The sequence below is a fragment of the Ambystoma mexicanum genome, chromosome 3q (genome assembly GCF_040938575.1).
Source record: "Ambystoma mexicanum isolate Mex_15411 chromosome 3q, UKY_AmexF1_1, whole genome shotgun sequence".
NCBI classification, from domain to species: Eukaryota; Metazoa; Chordata; class Amphibia; order Caudata; family Ambystomatidae; genus Ambystoma; species Ambystoma mexicanum.
In genome coordinates, this window is record NC_090926.1 from 1213216528 (window position 1) to 1213233509 (window position 16982).

Sequence of the window (16982 nt, forward strand, 5' to 3'; positions counted from 1 at the left end):
TTGGATTGTGTTTCCTCTGTTTTTTGGAGTCTGACAAACTCCATAGTCATCTACGTTTTGTATGGTGAGACACTGCACGTTCAGTGCAGTGTCAGAGAGAAATCCTAAAGATTTCTAAGGTTTAAATACCTTGTCTTGTGTGATCTACTGTTCCCAAGATTAGTAAAGTGAAATTGACTTTACTTAACTTTTCTCTTTGTAGGTCCAGCACACACCATTTTATGTGGAATGCTGGGGCGGGGGGTTACCTAGTAGCCCCATATCCTACATTGTCATGTAAAATTTTTATGTTACCCTCAATACTTTAAATGGCTGGTGGCAGTGGTTTAATTGTCCTACCATTGTGCTTTTCTACCGCAGGCTGAACCTTTAGCTGCAGTACAGCACCCATGGGTGACCCATTTCGTCAAAATGGCCCTGGTTTTCTGTCTGTGAGTTCTTTCTTGGGTTTTACTGTGTGCGTTGAGCCAGGTTTGAGTCCTTTGTTTGTTTGCCTTTGGCAGGATTCAACCTTTAAGCCTGCCTCTGGCTCCAGTGCGTCTGGAAAGACAGGATGTTAGGGAGGTTCCCGAATCTCCCCTGTCTTTTGTCTCTAGGAATGCCTGAATGCAACCAATCCTGATTGGCTGACTGTGTGATTGATGGCCTAGGCTGTGCATGAATGGGAGAAACCTGCTTAAAAGGCAAGGGTTTTGGGACTAGAGGCAGACTCGACCACTGGTAGAAACACCAGACGAAGAAAGCGTAAACGAAGCTTGCTGCATCCTCCTGGACCTTTAAATTGCATGGTGAAGCCCCGCTGCTGTGTGACGGAGAAGCTCCGGAAGGGACGACTTCTTCCCTTGGGTTAGTGGGACCAACTAACCCCGAGACAAACTCCACTGGACCACCTTCACCGACTGGCTGTACTTCTTTGCTGCTGCAAGGACAGAGTGCCAGGGGTCGAGAAATCCGTAGTCGAGTGCAACATCTGTAATCCATCTAGAAGGCGGAGATCAAATGAGCTAAAGGGGCAAGGAAGATGTTGTTGAGCCACGGCGAGAAGATGGAGCCCTGAGAGACGCTGCAGGTGGAGAGTGTGATGGAGGAGAGAAAAGGGCCCTCATGAACCTGGTATGGTCTGCCAGAGAGGAAGGACGACAACCAGTCCAGTGTCGGGTCTGTCAGGCCGGTTTATAAGGTGGCATGATTGGCCGTATCAAAGGCAGAGGAAAGGTCAAGAAGGATGAGAACGGAGGGAGAGATGGAATGGAGATTTGAGAGCAAGTCTTCACAGGTTTTCAGGAGTGCAGTTTCCGTGACTCAGGCTGCTCTGAAGCCAGGCTGGTGCTGGTCATGGAGACAACCAACAGATTCAGTGTGATGGATCAGCTGGGAGATGACTAGCTTCTCCAAGATTTTTCCCAGGAAGGGGGTAATGGAGATAGTCTGGTAGTTAGCCGGGCAGGAGGGGGTGGCAGAAGGCCTTTTGAGGTGAAGGTGCACAAGGGAGTGCTTGAGAAGTGGCGGGAAGGAGCCAGTGGCAAAGGAGTGATCACAGAAATCAGTCAAGGCTGAACAAGGGAGGCAATGTTGTCCTTGATAGTTCTGGAGGAGCAGGGGACCACCTGTTTGGAAGAGACTTTCATAGAGCAGATTTTTCATGAGACCTCATACGGTGATATGGGTGAGCAAGAGAGAGTAGGAGGGAAGTGGAGAGGGGAAGCAAAGGGGGCCTGCGAGCAGGTGAGGGAGAAGGAAGGGGACAGGGGACCCTGTGACAGTGCACCCATTCCTTTGTGCAAGACCTTTTCAGAATGCATTAGTGTACTTTGAGAAGAAATTGGCTGCCAATCCCTCTGAATTATGCTTGGTGTGCAGTGTTCACCTACTGGGACTAAAGGAGACCCCCTTGTCTACTGCTGGAACTCTAACCTTGCACTATAGAAGACCTGCTACCCAGGGAAAGACCGTAGCTCTAAACCATCATTTGATGTCTTAAAGAATCTGACATTGAAGCTCAGCTTCTCCAAGTGAGGCCAGAAGGAACCCTCAGTGGCACTCATTCCTTTCTCCTGATCCGATGGGGACAAATGGATCACACAAAGACCTAATGTTTCTGAAGCTCTGTTCCTTGCTTTCAACGCCTGACCCTGAAGTGGGTGCCCCTTTGCTGCCAGGACCCTGAGGCGTTTGAGCCGAACCAAGAATCTCCACCACAGGACACCATGCAAGTGCTCCGGTTCAACCAACCATCTCTGGGAAGCTTCATAGGCCTAAAATTCTGTGACTGCTCCACCTAACTCGCCATCTTTGTCCTTCTTCAGTGACTTGCTCCTTTACGGCGTGCTTTGTTCAACCTTCTTTCAATATCTGCCCTTTGGTGTGTTCTTGCCAAGCCTACCTACTCCTCAGAAGTCAGATGCTGTGTTGGAGTATGATGTGGGAACCCTGCATTTCCGGCAACTGCCGACTGCAGCTATTCACCTTTCTGTTCCTCTGGCTTTGGCCCCTCACCTGTGAATCTCGACGTCCAGAATCTGGGAGTACCATCTGCATCGGTTTGGTCCTGCATCAGGCCGAACTGCTTACCTGATATTGAGAATATTACACTGCTGGCAAGCATTTTCTATGTTTCATTCGCCATACCTGGGCCTCTTCTTTTTATTTTTCCATGTTCACTAACTCTTGGGGTTCTCCCTCTACAAGTACTCTAGGTACTGCTCCTTGGAGGCACTTGCACAGCGAGGTAACCCTCTTCCACTAAACACTGCCCCTATTCACAAAACTGCAGCCTCCTTTTCTGAGAAGGGCTTAGACGCTAAAAGAACTTCTATTTAGAAAGTGATACTTTCAAGTAAAGCCACCTCCAAGCATACACTAACACTACCCCAGTCTTCCTGCCTACCCTATGTCTCTCCTTAATGTATGTTCAATTGGTCTGTTTCCATATTGCCACCCCTTCACTTCCTTTCCCCACTCCTCCCTTCCTCAGACACAGTAATAATTTGCCTCAACGCTAAAAGCCCACTACAGTGGTAACCAACACAATATCAAACCCTTATTTACTCTTTTGTATAAAGCTGGGTTTGCCTTTAATGGGCAGGGTCTACGTCCTAGCTGGGTCAGAGCAAGGGATGGGCTGTGCAGCCTTGCTATTGGGGGCACTGTTCCCAGCAATGCGTTGCTGGTGGGAGATAAAGCCGGTCAAGTGGCACAGCGAGTAGAGCGCTTGCTTTGACATCCGTGCATAGCTTGCTAACGCAGGTTCGAATCCCGGCAGGGCCAAACTCAGCCTTCATCCTTCATAGGTCGATAAATGAGCACCACACACTGTGGGTAATAATAAGCAGCGCTCGGATACCTGAGGGTTCGTAGCGCTATATAAATGCGAAATTATTATTATTATAATAAAACATGGTGGTGCAGCGATAGGTGATCCATGTTGGTGTGAGCCTCAAGTATACTGAAGCATCAAAACAAGGTTCAGTTGTTTGAGACTGTTAGTTAAGATATTCATTGCGATTATTAATCTTCCTGACTTGTGTCAACTACAGACGTTTTAGCTTTAACTGGTGGATTATTTTTCCTTATACCTCAGTGAGTGGGAACCTTTTTCCACACTTGCAGAATCTTTTACTTTTTCTTCTTTTTTTTCTTTTTATGGGTGTCATTTTTAAGACTCTCTCCATAGTGTCTTTTAAAAGTTATCCTTTTTGACAATATTTTGGCAAGAAGTGCCTGTCGTTGCTGCGTTGCTCTAACAGCTCCCCTTTTAACTTTCTCTGGCTAACCTTGTGAGAACTACAGTTCCCAAGGGTAGAAAGGATTTTGGATCCCTTTTTACATTTCACCTTGTGTGCAGTGCCGGGGAGATACTGATTATCTCCTTTCTCATTTTAAATGTGACATTTATGTTACTAGGGCACACCTACCTTTAATGGCTGGTGGCAGTGAAGCTTTGTATTAATTTGGTGCACCTTTACCGGGGGCTGTTTGCACAGCACCAGTAAAGGCACCCATGGGCGCTCATTTTAACAAAATGGCCTCTCTTGTTTTTTAGCCTTACCCTGACTTCCAGGGCGGGAAATTCCTTGGTGGGATTTATTTTATTTATTTATCTTCGGAGGGTGTCCTGTGGGCTCCAGAGTGTCTGTGAAGGCAGGAAGCGAGGGAGGAGTCCAAAACTCTGCAGCCCTTTGTCTTCTAGCATGAGTGTGAGATTCCAGTTCGAACTGGGTGGCTGGCTGTCCTGAAAGGATTGCCAACTCCACAAGTTTGAATGTTGCAAGTATGTTTGATTGGTTGGGTTCTTGCCTAAAAGTCCGAACCTGGAAGCTGAAGAGGTAGTTGACCACTGGAAGCGAAGAGGAAGATATAGAAATTGCGTCTTAAAACATTTCCAGCGACCGGAGAGACTGCTCTGTAACCAGAGCCTGCTGTAGCCCTTCCTTCCATTCGACCTGGGCACTCCGAAAACGACAACCCTGACCTAGAGCCTTGTGAGACCCACTAGACTCATCTTGAGCCATCCCACGCCGCGCTGCGACCTTGCGGGGCTGCAATACCCTGGGACCTCCAGCCATTATGCGGGGCATGATCTTCCGAATCTCGTGGAAACTTCGTGGGCATCCTTCTGCATCACCAAAGGTACGATTCCAGTCCGAAAAATCCCCTCGTCAGAGTGCTGGACCTTGCAAACGACGGGAATCAGGCCAGCGATATCCTGTCTTTTTCCGTGCTCTTGAAAAAGGCGCCAAATCATAACCTTGCCTAGAGCCTTCCCCGTGATCCTTGCTGCAAAAGTCCTTAGAGTGTCCTGTCTTCTTGATGAAGGAATTCAACATCTGGGTTTTTGGCTGCAGATCCTGAAGTCGTTCTGCTGTAAAATCTTCTGTGCTGAGGTACTGTGCTGGCTTGGGTCTTTACTTACCTTAAGTCTCTTGTGATTCCTGTGTAGTTATGGGGTTTTCTGTGATAAGGAGTCCTCTCGTCCAGTGCACCCATACTGCTGCTGGAATCCTCAGTGTGTCTTCTGTGAAGCCCCAAGGACCCTCAACTAATTATAAAAAAAAAGTACTTGTCCTAACAGTCTTCCCTCGAATTTTGCTACTTAAGAACCAATCTTGACCTGCCTGTTGCACACTAGATAGACCCTAGTTACCCTCCTTCTGCCACAGAGAACACTCCTGCTCCAAGAATAAAGGAAAGAATTCATAGGATTGGGCATTTTGCCTTGAAAAGATACGTTTTTAAAAGTTACTTAATTGCAAAAGAAGTAGTTTGGTAAATGTAATTCTGTGAGTGAACAGTTACAAAAGTTATTACTTACCTTAGAAATATTCTGCCATTCTGAAAAGTATATGTAACCACCTTTCTAACTGTTTCGCCATTCTAAAAGAAAGCAGATGTACCGGTATATTACTCACCTGTGATTTGGTTGTGCCTCTTCCCAAAAATAATGCTGTTTGTTTCACTTCACAATTCCTGTTGGGGTAAATGTATGAGTGTCCCCAACTGGGTCTTAATCCCCCTGAATTGCTGTTAGCCTGTCTAGAATACGTCTGCATTAGGTTTTACCTACCTAGAATAACCTTGAGTCGTTCATGAAGAGTAACATTGGGTTTTGCTTTCCTTGGTCTGTTTTAAACAGACACAAAAAGAGTCTTAGTTTTACACCTGCCTTTTAAGTGGCTGATAGCTCCCGTAAAAAGTGTATAGGTTTTACTTACTTTGAGCATAACTGTGTTATCCTAAAATAAGTTAGTTATTGACCTGTGAACTGAAAAGCAGCTGTAATTGAATATTACACCCCAAGGTCCATCTCCCCTAGAATACCTGTATTACCCTGAATCAGAGTTATAGGTTTATACTGTTCTTAGAATGTGTGTTTCACTAGATCAGAAAAGTATATTGTCTGGTTGATCACTGGTATGTGATTTCTTGCTGAGCCTCACGGTTCAACAGATAGGGTCTAACTACCCTGGTATTACTGAAAGTAATATAAAAGTAACTATTGGTTTGGTCTTCCCTCGAACTCCTGTTAGGTGTTCCAAATAGGGTTATATTGCTTTGGTCGGTGTACCTTCAAGCATAGTGTTGTGTTTTCCATAATGTGTTTATATTCTCTGTGATGGTACTTATTTCCCTCAATATTTATCTGGGCCTACTTGTATTTAAATCATTTTTTTTAATGATTCATAGTGTTTCTTTGGACCATTGGTATTACAATTTCATTTGTACTGATTCTACAGCCCTCTCTCACTCCTAAAATAAGTCTGGTGGTACAGCCTTATACTAAGAGTGGAGTCTTGTGCTGCCTCTGTTGAATGGTTTTACTAATCCCTTAGTTGGACTTCAGAAAAACCGCCCTTACAGAGACTTGCTGAGATTGATGAGTGAGAGCTTGCCAACTCCACAAACTGCTATATAGAGGTTTCATTCAAGTCTGGAACCGTTTTCTACTGTGGCTCAGCACATGCAGGGGACTCTTGGATCATTAACAGGCGCCTAGATTGTATCCGCAAGTAGGGTGTATGGGACCAAATCTTATGAACGATAAAATAGGTAATGGATTTCCTAGGGCTTTGGTTTGTAAAAAACAAAAAAAGTCAAATTAAGATATTTTAGTAATGAACATGAGATATGTATGTTCAAATATGTTTACTTGTATTTTAGGGAAATTACTTTGAGTTGGACTTCAATTCCTGATGAGATGAATGAATCCTGTGTGCGCAAACAAATCCTAAGCGTTTGCATGTTTTACTTTTGTAGGCGCGTGTTGAGCGCATGGAACAGTTTCAGAAAGAGAAGGAGGAATACGACAAGGGCTGGGGCGAATGTAGGAAAAAGCTAGCAGATTGTCAGAAGAAGATGAAAGAGCTGGAGATGCAAGGCACTGACAACGTAAAAAGCGATCTACAGAAAATGCAGTCAGAGCTCCAACAGTTGAAGAAAGATGAGCGGAACTGGGAGAAGAAAGCAAACGAGCTGCGGAAGAAAGAGAAGACCATGCCATGGAACGTGGACACGTTGAGCAAAGATGGCTTCAGTAAGGTACGTTGGTCATTTCCACTTTGATAGCTTCTGATGGTAACCAAGAACACGTTTACAATACGTAACTGCATGTATCAGAAGAGGTGCAATAGCCGAGTCTGCTAAAGGACCATCATTTATCTTGCAGCAACAAACTGCGGTTAAAGGGTTCTGGGGGGGTTATTGCCCATTTCCTTGCTTAGCCCGAGAGACGCGCAGACACTCCACCTGGAATTGGCTGCCAAGAGCCATTATGGAAAAAGAGCCCTTAACTAGTGTCTGAACCAAACATGTCTAGAGAGTGCGGTCCAGGGGTACTTGAGGGAACAATCCCCTCCTCAATTTTGTACCTAAATGACATTCACCCCCATCCATTTGTCTGAAGTATTCTGGAGTATTGCATTTTTGCATTTTTTTTATATAAAGCTACGAATAACCATGCGATACCATTCCCTTAGCATACACTTATTACAGTAATTTGCTGGATTTAAAAATTGCATGCTCCTAAATCTGTGCCAGATGTGCATCATTTCTTTTTTGGGCTACTTTCACTCTTAAGAGAGGACGCTGTTTTCTTTCCTCCGGAGCCTCAATAACTAATTTCATCTGCATCTATAAAATGTTTGGTCCAGCATTAAACGCCTTTTATTCTCCTTTTTGTTGCTAGAGCGTAATTAATAAAAAGCCAGAGGACTATGAAGAAACCGAGGAAGAAAAGGAACAAAAACACAAAACCTTTGTGGAAAAGTATCAAAAGCAGCTAAAACATTTTGGTAAGCTGAGGTTCGCAGAGGCTTTCGGTGTCTTGGGTAAAACTGCCAGAATCCTCTTTGACCGAATATTAGACTTGTGGTGTAGCCAGTGATTCATACCTTTTAGTAACCATTTTCCTCAGACTTCGAAATGGTCATGAATTTGTTATGGGCACTTTATTTTTTTTCCCCCTCAAGGACGTTTACTATGTGAACTTGATCAAAAAGAAAGCCATGACGTTCGAGAGGACCTGTTGCCAAAATAAGATCCATGTGAATTTTAGTAGTGTTAATAACTGAAAAGGCCGACTTTGTTTTATTGGTAATGTTGTTGAATTTCCTCGACATGCCATTTGTTTTCTTTTTGCATGTAAAGGACACACTCATTCCACATGTAAATGAGCACTGGTATGCAAGCCACAAAATGCGACTTACTACAATCTGTTGTGTTACGGATTGTGGTGTGATGGTATGTAGATTCATTTTAGCGCAGCAAAAATAAAGGCTCTCATGGTGTGGCTAAATGTCCTGTTGTGGGCAGAAATGAATTCCTGTACCAAGCGTATGTTCAAGTGTACCATTCTCTTTTGTAAGCAAAAACCGTTGGGTCATTCTTGCAAACCCAGCCATAATAATTTAAAACCATGTTCTCCTCAAGGCATGCTGCGACGCTGGGAAGACAGTCAGAAATATCTCTCAGATAACCCACATCTGGTGTGTGAAGAGACGGCTAATTACCTGGTGATCTGGTGCATCGATCTGGAAGTGGAGGAGGTAAGCATGCATTGCTGAGGTATTACCCAAATTTACCTTTTACAATTGACCTTTTGCACAATTGACCTAATTATAGTCGTCCTAATTGATCTTCTGCACAAATGACCTTTATATTATTTTAAGTATTTTATGTATGTATTGGGTTGGTTTTGGATCAAAAATAATATAAGGGGATTGGGTGGGGGGTTTCCCCCCGCATATATGTCCTTATTTACCTTCTAAATTAGGTAAATTCTCCCGAGGTCAATTGTGAAAAGGTCAATTAGTATACAACCATTGCCGATCAACTCCACTGTCCAGCGCTTGTCGAATTCTTCCCATTCAGTATTTGTCCTAGTATCTGCCACACAATTTTTCTATCCTTGTGGCACAGCTCATGGGGACTAATTGGTCTTCAGACCTTTTATTTTACTCTTTAAAAATATTTACTGCATAGGTTCCCTTTGTACATTTACAGGTGTTTTACAAAATCCTTTAAACGGACTATTCATAATATAAAATAGCACTCGCATTTGTTATCTCTGAAATTATAGGTAGAACGAAAAGGCAGCTTTTCCTGCACAACAAACACTGTTGCTATCATTATCAAACAATGTTGCAATTAGTCTGTAATGCTAAATATTTTTAGCTCTGTTTCTGGATTCTGTCACAAATGTGTTGCATGGGCGAAACACATCACGTATTCTATAGCCTTCTCAATCAATCCCAGTTCCTGAATAATCTGAAAAGACAACTGGACCACGCACGTTTATCCTAAAACGTTAGGAAATTGCACATTGTATAAATTAAGTCTAGTACTTTATTAGTCCAGAGAATGTAACATTCACTGTTGTTGGATTTTATTTGTGCCATCCATCGTCTGCATTTCCACACGCTTCCGGCGTTTAGGCTCTCAGAGTTTCTAACACAAAGGTTGCTGCGTCTGCTTAAGGTTGCTTTCGTGTAAGACCTATATCCTGCCTCCTTTAGGTCTATTCGGCCCGTCTTGTCCTCATTAGTTTATGCAGGACAGCGGTTGGTCACGTTAGATTTTGCTGAACAATTCTCGCCTTTAGACCGTAGGAATTCAACTGCTGTTAGTTTTCCCTATTCTGCTCCTGGTGAACCCCATAAACATGTTTGTTGTTGTTTTCTGCTTCTAGAAACATTCACTGATGGAGCAAGTCGCCCATCAGACCATAGTTATGCAGTTTATACTGGAGCTGGCCAAGAGCCTGAAGGTGGACCCCAGAGGTTGCTTCCGGCAATTCTTCACCAAGATAAAGGTAGGCGTTGAGAGACATCCTTTTACGGCAGAGCAACAATACACATTATTACAACCAGCTACACCTTTTTGCCCTAATCCTTTGTGTATAATTTTGTTTGGTTTTGTTTCTGCTTTTCTATTTCTTGTCCCTATTTTTGGGAACATCAGTGATGTTTAATTGCCTTTGCTTGTTCAGGTCTCCTTTGTTAGCGCTATGTGCGTTGTGTATTGAGTTTTTTTTTCCATTAGAAGCTTAGCTAACAAAGGGTGATGCCCTGAAAAGTAACCCTCCATTTGTGTCTACACACAGGCTTTATGATACTTTTCAAGGGTGCTACATCTTTCCTTGCAGCCGGTCTACTCCATGAAAGCCTGCTCGTGCCAAGCTGGAATATTAACCTAAAATAGTAATGCAAAACGGAGTAAGGTTCTACATCCTTCAGGAAGGGGGGACATCCAAGGGGGAAATGTTTTCCAATAAGGACAGGTGCTCTGCCTAGTCCAGCCGATGGGGCAGAAAAACAGGAACTAAGTGGTGGTGGTGGTGGTGGTGGTGATGGTGGTGACACGTTTGGGGGGGGGTTGGGCCTAGCATGTGGAGGGATGCTTGTGTACACTGTTATGATTCTAGATTTCTTAAAGCGATGGCCTTCTTTTAGAGAAGCTTGCTTACTCAACCAGTAGGGCAAGAGGAGCAGCAGCCTGCCAGAGTGCAGTTCAAATAATTACAATTTTTCTGCCTTTTTTAAGCCGCCTCGTCCCCCATGTTGGATCGAAATATAGTGTTGCCAGTTCTGACTTGGTTTGATTTTGGCGAGGACTGGTTGTGCAGTGTCAAGACCATCAAGTGCATGGTCTTCAGGAAAAGCTGTTGCATGAAAAATCGCCAACCAGTTGGGTGGGGGGGGGGGGGAAGGGGATTGAGAGTGGGAGAACAGAAAGCCAGTGTTATGAAAAAGCACCCTGACAGTGATTGTAATACTTTTACTCCTTGCTTTACCATGGAATGAGGAAAACATGATATGTGATGGACAAGAAGTTCCCATTTGTTGGAACAATGCAATAAGCAACTAGTCTAGTCTGGAGTTTAGCTCACCTGCAAGGTTGAGTAGCCACTGGAAAGTAATGAATGGTGATGTCCCAACTACAGTCATCGGCTGAACCTTCTTTTTTTTTTTTTTTTTTTTTTTTACATTAACCGCCGCTGTGTTGTATTTTGTGAATATTTGGGCTCTGGTGCCACTGGGAGAGGATGGTAAACAAGCGTCTGGCAGCAAACATTTTCATTTTTGGACATGTTGCCTGGATCACATAGCTTGTGCACCATCAAACCCCCAGCGTCCCTCCCTAACCTACAAGGGTGCGGTCTTGTTTCGTATTGAAAGGAAGATCTGGTCTTCAAAATCTGGTGAGGCAGGAGGAGCAGATCCTGCAGGGTTCTCTCCGTGATTATGTTGCTTACCGCAATCGAAGGTGGCAGCACCCTGGAGATTCTGCTGCTTTAATGGTAGGTGGAAGAAGCTGGTTGCTGTGAAGGACTATTTGGAGACGTATGGGAATGAAAAACAACAGTGACGATATCTAGAAAATAATGCATTGTGGGTAATGTCATAAGGTGTATCTATCAGGTGATCTTTCTACGCAGGGAGTGGTTTGCCATTGAAAGGGAATGCAGGGTTCGAAATAGCTGGGAGCTATTTTGCTCTTGCTTCTAGCTGAGGAGAACCTTGTCACCATGAAATCAACAGCTACCAGGGGCTACCTTTTAACTCTCCAAGCCAACTGTTGTCATACAAACATAGCTATGTGACATTTACTTTGTGCATATGGCAATGTTTGTAAAGAAGCGTTAGGACACACCCAAAGCACAATACATCCTACATAAAGAATAAAAGGTTTACATTTGCATCTCATAGGACCCTTTTGTTTGCAGCATGTCCTGTATTCACTCCTTGTGCCCCATGAGTAGCTCCTCCCTACTGAGTGATACCAGATAACCAGGAGCTACTTTTACCATCTGTTCATCAAATCTCAACTTTGAACCCTGGAATGGGTTCTCAGAAAAGCAATTGTGTAAACAGCGGAAGGTTCCACAGGATCCGAATGGTTTTCTGGGAGGTTGTGAGTTCTGGAGGTGAAAATAGCATACATTGTGTCTATTCATGGCGTGTGGTGATGAGGGCTGCTCGTAATGTTATGTTAGGAGGCATTATTTTTTTACATTTCTTTGAGCGCTCCATATATCATTGCGCTGGTAGGATGAGCGCCCTTGGGGACAGTAGTCCTGGTTAGTTGAGAGTAGGGAGTCCAAGCGTGCTTGGGTGCACCGCTTATGGGTGCAGCTGTTGTATTTGCTTTATGGTAGCTGCATCCTAGCATTAGGTGTGGTGGTATTCATGTCGGTTGAATATGTGCAGTCTGGCGGGTGGACACCAGCACTGGGTTCTGGCTGCGTTAGGCCTGTAGGACGCTTATGTGTGCAGCTAGGCCGGTTTGTTGTGGAGTATAGCTGCGATATATTTAAAAAAATTATGAGGTGTTCATGGGGGTAATGTTTGTATGTGAACTGCTAGGCCGAATTTGATCAAGGGGTATAGCTGCATTCTAATTGTGTGATGGTGTAGAGTAGAGAGTAAGCATAATGATATGGGATGAGTGTTTGCGTGGATTTATGAACCAATGCAGCAAGAGCAATTTCTAGGTTAATGTTAATATTTGCTCTTCTGTCTTAATGTGGCACTTGCCGGGGAAGGGGGGCTCCCATTCCCTTTACTCTCAGTGGAGCAGAATGTAGTGGGCATGTGACACAGAAGGCATGATGGGCTTCCACATCACAGGTCTTGGGTGTAGATTTCCCTGTGGACTGCATTGCCTGCACCGCCTCAAGAGGTCAGCAGGAAACACTGCTAATAGGATCTAGCCAATGGGGAGGAGGCTGTGGGACAGGTGCAAAGGCAGAGAAGAAGTAAGGTAGTCTGAAGGACGGGCAGGTAAGCTTCTAGTGGGGGAGCTTGGTGGGGATCGGTGCTGTGCCAGAAAGTTTAATGGAGCACCAGAAGAGGTGTGCAAGGGGGCAGACGTTTTGTGGTGTGTGGGTGTTTTGAGGGGGGTAAAAACCCTGATTGAAAAGAAAAAGATGACTTTAGTGGCCTGTTTGGGGCGGCTCTCGCCCCTTTTTTGGAACTGGTTTCTCTTGAGTCCTCGGCACCTTAGGAACTTTTCCCAGCAATGAACTAGGCTTAGACAGTATTTAAAGTCTTCAAGAACCTTGGCCTGAGATCCAGTATTGGGCTTCTAGGACTGAACCTCCCTTTGAGGAGTCTTGTTTAGACCAGAAGAGGAGCACTTCAGATGATGCGTCGGGCCAGGTCCTGGCGGGAGGTGAGGAGAACAGCTCTGGCGCACAGGGAGGTGCCTCTGATTTGGAGTTGAGTGTAGACTTATGCTGGGTGCTTTATGGATGCCCACGGAGAGGTGTCCAATTGGCAGACCAGAGGTACCCGTGAGGCCACTCAGGGCTGGAGACTGAAAAGAAACCAATCAATGAAACTGGGTGCTTCAAAAAAAAGAAAATGAGCCTACCTACTGTTCCGTTCCATGAAGTTTCTAAGAGGGGCCGGAACGGGATGTAAAATAAGGTTGTCTTGCATGATGCACACAATTGCCAAGCGTGATCTTTGTGCAGGCACTGCCCTAAATTGTGTGGTTCTCTGTTTAGCGACAGCCCACTCAAATGGCATTTCTTAAAGTCATACATGCATGGTATGGGATGATGGATGGACGAAAAAAAAAGTGTAAATTTAAAAGCCCAGAGGTCCAAAACGATGAGCACTGGCTGAGTGCTAGTTGGGGAGCGCCAGTCTCTTCCAAGGCGGAGTGGAGGGCTAGTGGTTTGTGCCGAAGGTACATGTCAGGACGAGAGAGCTCTTTTTAAAAAAAAAAAAAACTCCTAGAGACCAGTGTGCTCACAATGCTGTGCCAAGTTGGCTACTGCAGTTTTAATAATGAAACCAATATCATGTGGCATAAATGAACAGCAGTTACTCCAGTCTCAGGTGGCTAGATTTTAATATAAGACATTCTTAAAACCAGGGGAACCAGATGCACGATGGATGCCAATGCATTTTGAGCCTAGTCCGCCTTCTGGGCAAATCTGTCTTCTGGATGGAGTCCTGTTAATTCATCAAAGAATCTGAACCACTGCAGCCAAAGGTTTGAAAGCTCTATGAAGAAAGTGGGTCCTGAAGACTACACCACAAAGAGCGTCTCCCCCTTCCTACTCTCAAGCCAACAAATTACTACTTCAGCCTCGGGATGGAACCGAACTTCTGCAAGAAAGACTTTGTCAAAGTTCGGCTGCATCTTGTTCTGGCCCATTTCATACCCTGCCTTCCATCACTTGGAAGAGAAATTCCATGAGCTTGCAACAATTGGATTGGTCGGAGAAGTACCATTTTTAGTACAGATGGTCTTTGAAAACCCGCGCTTTCAACAGTGACAAAAGTGTATTTTGTCCTTAACAATGACCCTTTCACCTTTGGGTAAAATCATGGCAATTGTTCTTTTAAAAGTTACAAATTGTTTTGGACTACGTGTTGTACTGCGCTGCAAAAATAACTAGGCACCCTGATCACACCGTAAAGGGTGTGTCTTGTCTCCAGAACACTAGGAACTGATCGAGTGCTGATATGCTCATAACGGGGGGCGAGTTTGGGGTGTGATAAGAATTCACTGTGCACTGATGCTAGAAATTAAGCAAGTGCTGTACACTTTAGATCAGTGGTCTTCAAACTGTGCTGGGGCCTGATTATGGCTATGTGTGCTCTGATGGTCTGGTGATGTCACTGACATTCTATGTGGAGTGTTGATGGATGTTTGGAGTGCAGGGTTCTACGTGTCAGTTGGACCTAATGTGCTGGGCTGGATGGATGTCCCAGTGCTTTCTCTACTTAAGAACTGGGGAATAGACCTACATGTAAACTACTTACCTTCTGTGGTTCATTGTTCTATGAAGGAGGCTTAGTTTAACCAACGGTGGGCCCCAGAGATGAGACACGGGAGGCGCGAAGTCCACATCTTGAAGCCCCATTGACCGTTGCTAAGCCTAATTTAGGCATAAGTGTCTGTGCAAATGGGGCTTCAGGCATTAGAGAGAGCAGCACTTTCGGAGAAAATAAACAATGCCGGATAGCAACTTCCCCATTTTATTTCATTCACTGGTGCAGTCAGCACACTCTGGTAGGGAGGAGACAGGCAGAGAGGCACTGTGGCCCATGCCTTCTTCCTGCAGAGAGGACATAGAAAACAGGAGAGCGCAACCAGTGGAGACAATTGAAAGAAGGGGTGCATAGGACTGAGACAAAAGAGGCTGGACAGACCGAATGGAAAGAATCAACAATGAAAATGGAAAGGGAGGAGGGTAAAGAACTGAATGGAAAGAGAAGGAGGAAATGTGGGATGATGCAGAAATAGTGGAGACAACAGGAAAGGGAGAGAGAAAACGAGCATAACAGCATGCAAGAGAAGAGAAACTGAATGGGACAGAAAGGAAATTAATAACAGGAGGGCAATAGAAAGTCCAAATTTCTCTGGAACAGAGCCAAACAGTCTCCATTAAAGGGTGAAGAGTGAGAGGACAAACAAAGAGACTGCAAAAGGAATGCTGGAGAATTGAAATTAAAGGTGATGGCAAAGATGGGGAGATAGCGAAGCAGAGTGAGAGATGAGGCAGAATGAGAAACTAGTGGCTCAGAAAAAAATGTATAGGAATGGATAGAAGAGATGGGTAAGGACAAGAGACCGAAAAATTAGTAAGTGAAGAGGCTAAAATCGCTGAACGCGGAATGAATGCAAGGATTAGAGAGGAGAGTCAAAGCAAGAGGGAGAGACCAAAGGGAAACCACTTATTGGAGGCACCGAAAGAAGAGATAGGAGAGGCAGTGCATGGGAGAAGCTAGAGAGATTGCAAATGACATGGTGAGACAGCACACAATGGAGTGGAGGTGGCAGCCAGAGGAGATTTGGAATATGCGAGGGCGAAAATAGAGACAAGAGGCAGTACAAGGATGTGAGTGTTAAGAGAAAGAGCAGGGGATGGAGGGATAGAAGAAAGGGAGAGAGGGATCAGGGGAAGGGTAGTGAAGATGGAAGGAATTGGAAAGTAAGCAGTACCCGTAATAAATCCAAAAAGCCAATATAACTTTGTATGGAAGGCTGTGGTTACGCTGCGTTATTTAAGCCCCAACCCCCTGATGAGCTGCCTCTTTATTTATTTTATTGTGTGTATTCGTTATAAAAAAAAGTTTCACACATTGAATTTAATCATACTTGTACCATTCTAAAAACATCATTTTCAAACGCATGTCATTATACAAAATGTATCAAAAGCCAATCGGCGTAATAAACGCAGTATAAAATTGTCAATTTACGAACCTAAAAGCAACCATTCCAGTCCACTACTGAAACATTCATTAAATTTACATTTTTTCAACCAAATAATTTATACCTATAATTCTTCTAACATCACAAGCATCCTTTTAAAATGGTCAGGATGGGCCAAATGCCAGCTCTGTTCCTTCCACAAATAAATGATCTGGGGCACGAGATTCCCAGAGCAGCCTGCTACTAGAAGAGCGTCAACCTTCCCTCATTGGGAGGATGTCCCACTCCCTGCGACTCAATCCATCCCTTCCAACAAAGACTATTCACTTCATTGGGATCAGTACATCTGCCTTTACTTGCCCAGGTCTGTTCACACTTCGTACCCACTAACCCAGACCCTCCAATCCCTCCGCAAGCCACTCCACTAACAGGGGCAAGTCTGGGGGGGCCCAGCTTCAAGTAATACTGGTTTAGGGGGGCACAGCATACAAAAGTTTGTAGACCACTGCTTTAAATAATCTGGGGCCACGTTCTTTTATTTTTTTTAATTCAAAGGCAGTTTTCAGTGCTGCCACATGGTGGCTGCAGTCTCCAAATTGGGAGTAGTAGCAAGAACGATATTTTCATGACTGTTTCTCATGGCTCGCATCTTAGAACATGCTTTCTATTTAGTATTAGCCACCTATTACCAGTATTATCAGGCAAACATCTGTCGAATAATGTCTGGGTGTTAGGACAGTTTTTCTGTCAAACTGAGGGCTTATTAAAAACCTTCAACTGAGACAGTACTAGACTCCAGGGTAGCATAGCCAGAG

General features: G+C 44.4%; 1 protein-coding gene across 1 annotated transcript in view; it reads left to right on the forward strand.

Annotated features, from left to right (window-relative positions):
- Positions 1–16982, forward strand: part of CDC37 (cell division cycle 37, HSP90 cochaperone) — an 82130-nt gene that overhangs the window by 8846 nt on the left and 56302 nt on the right. The window contains exons 2-5 of the mRNA XM_069604088.1: positions 6754–7035; positions 7682–7787; positions 8425–8540; positions 9683–9805. Of these exons, the coding sequence (XP_069460189.1) occupies positions 6754–7035; positions 7682–7787; positions 8425–8540; positions 9683–9805 (627 nt within the window). The remainder of the gene's footprint in view (positions 1–6753; positions 7036–7681; positions 7788–8424; positions 8541–9682; positions 9806–16982) is intronic.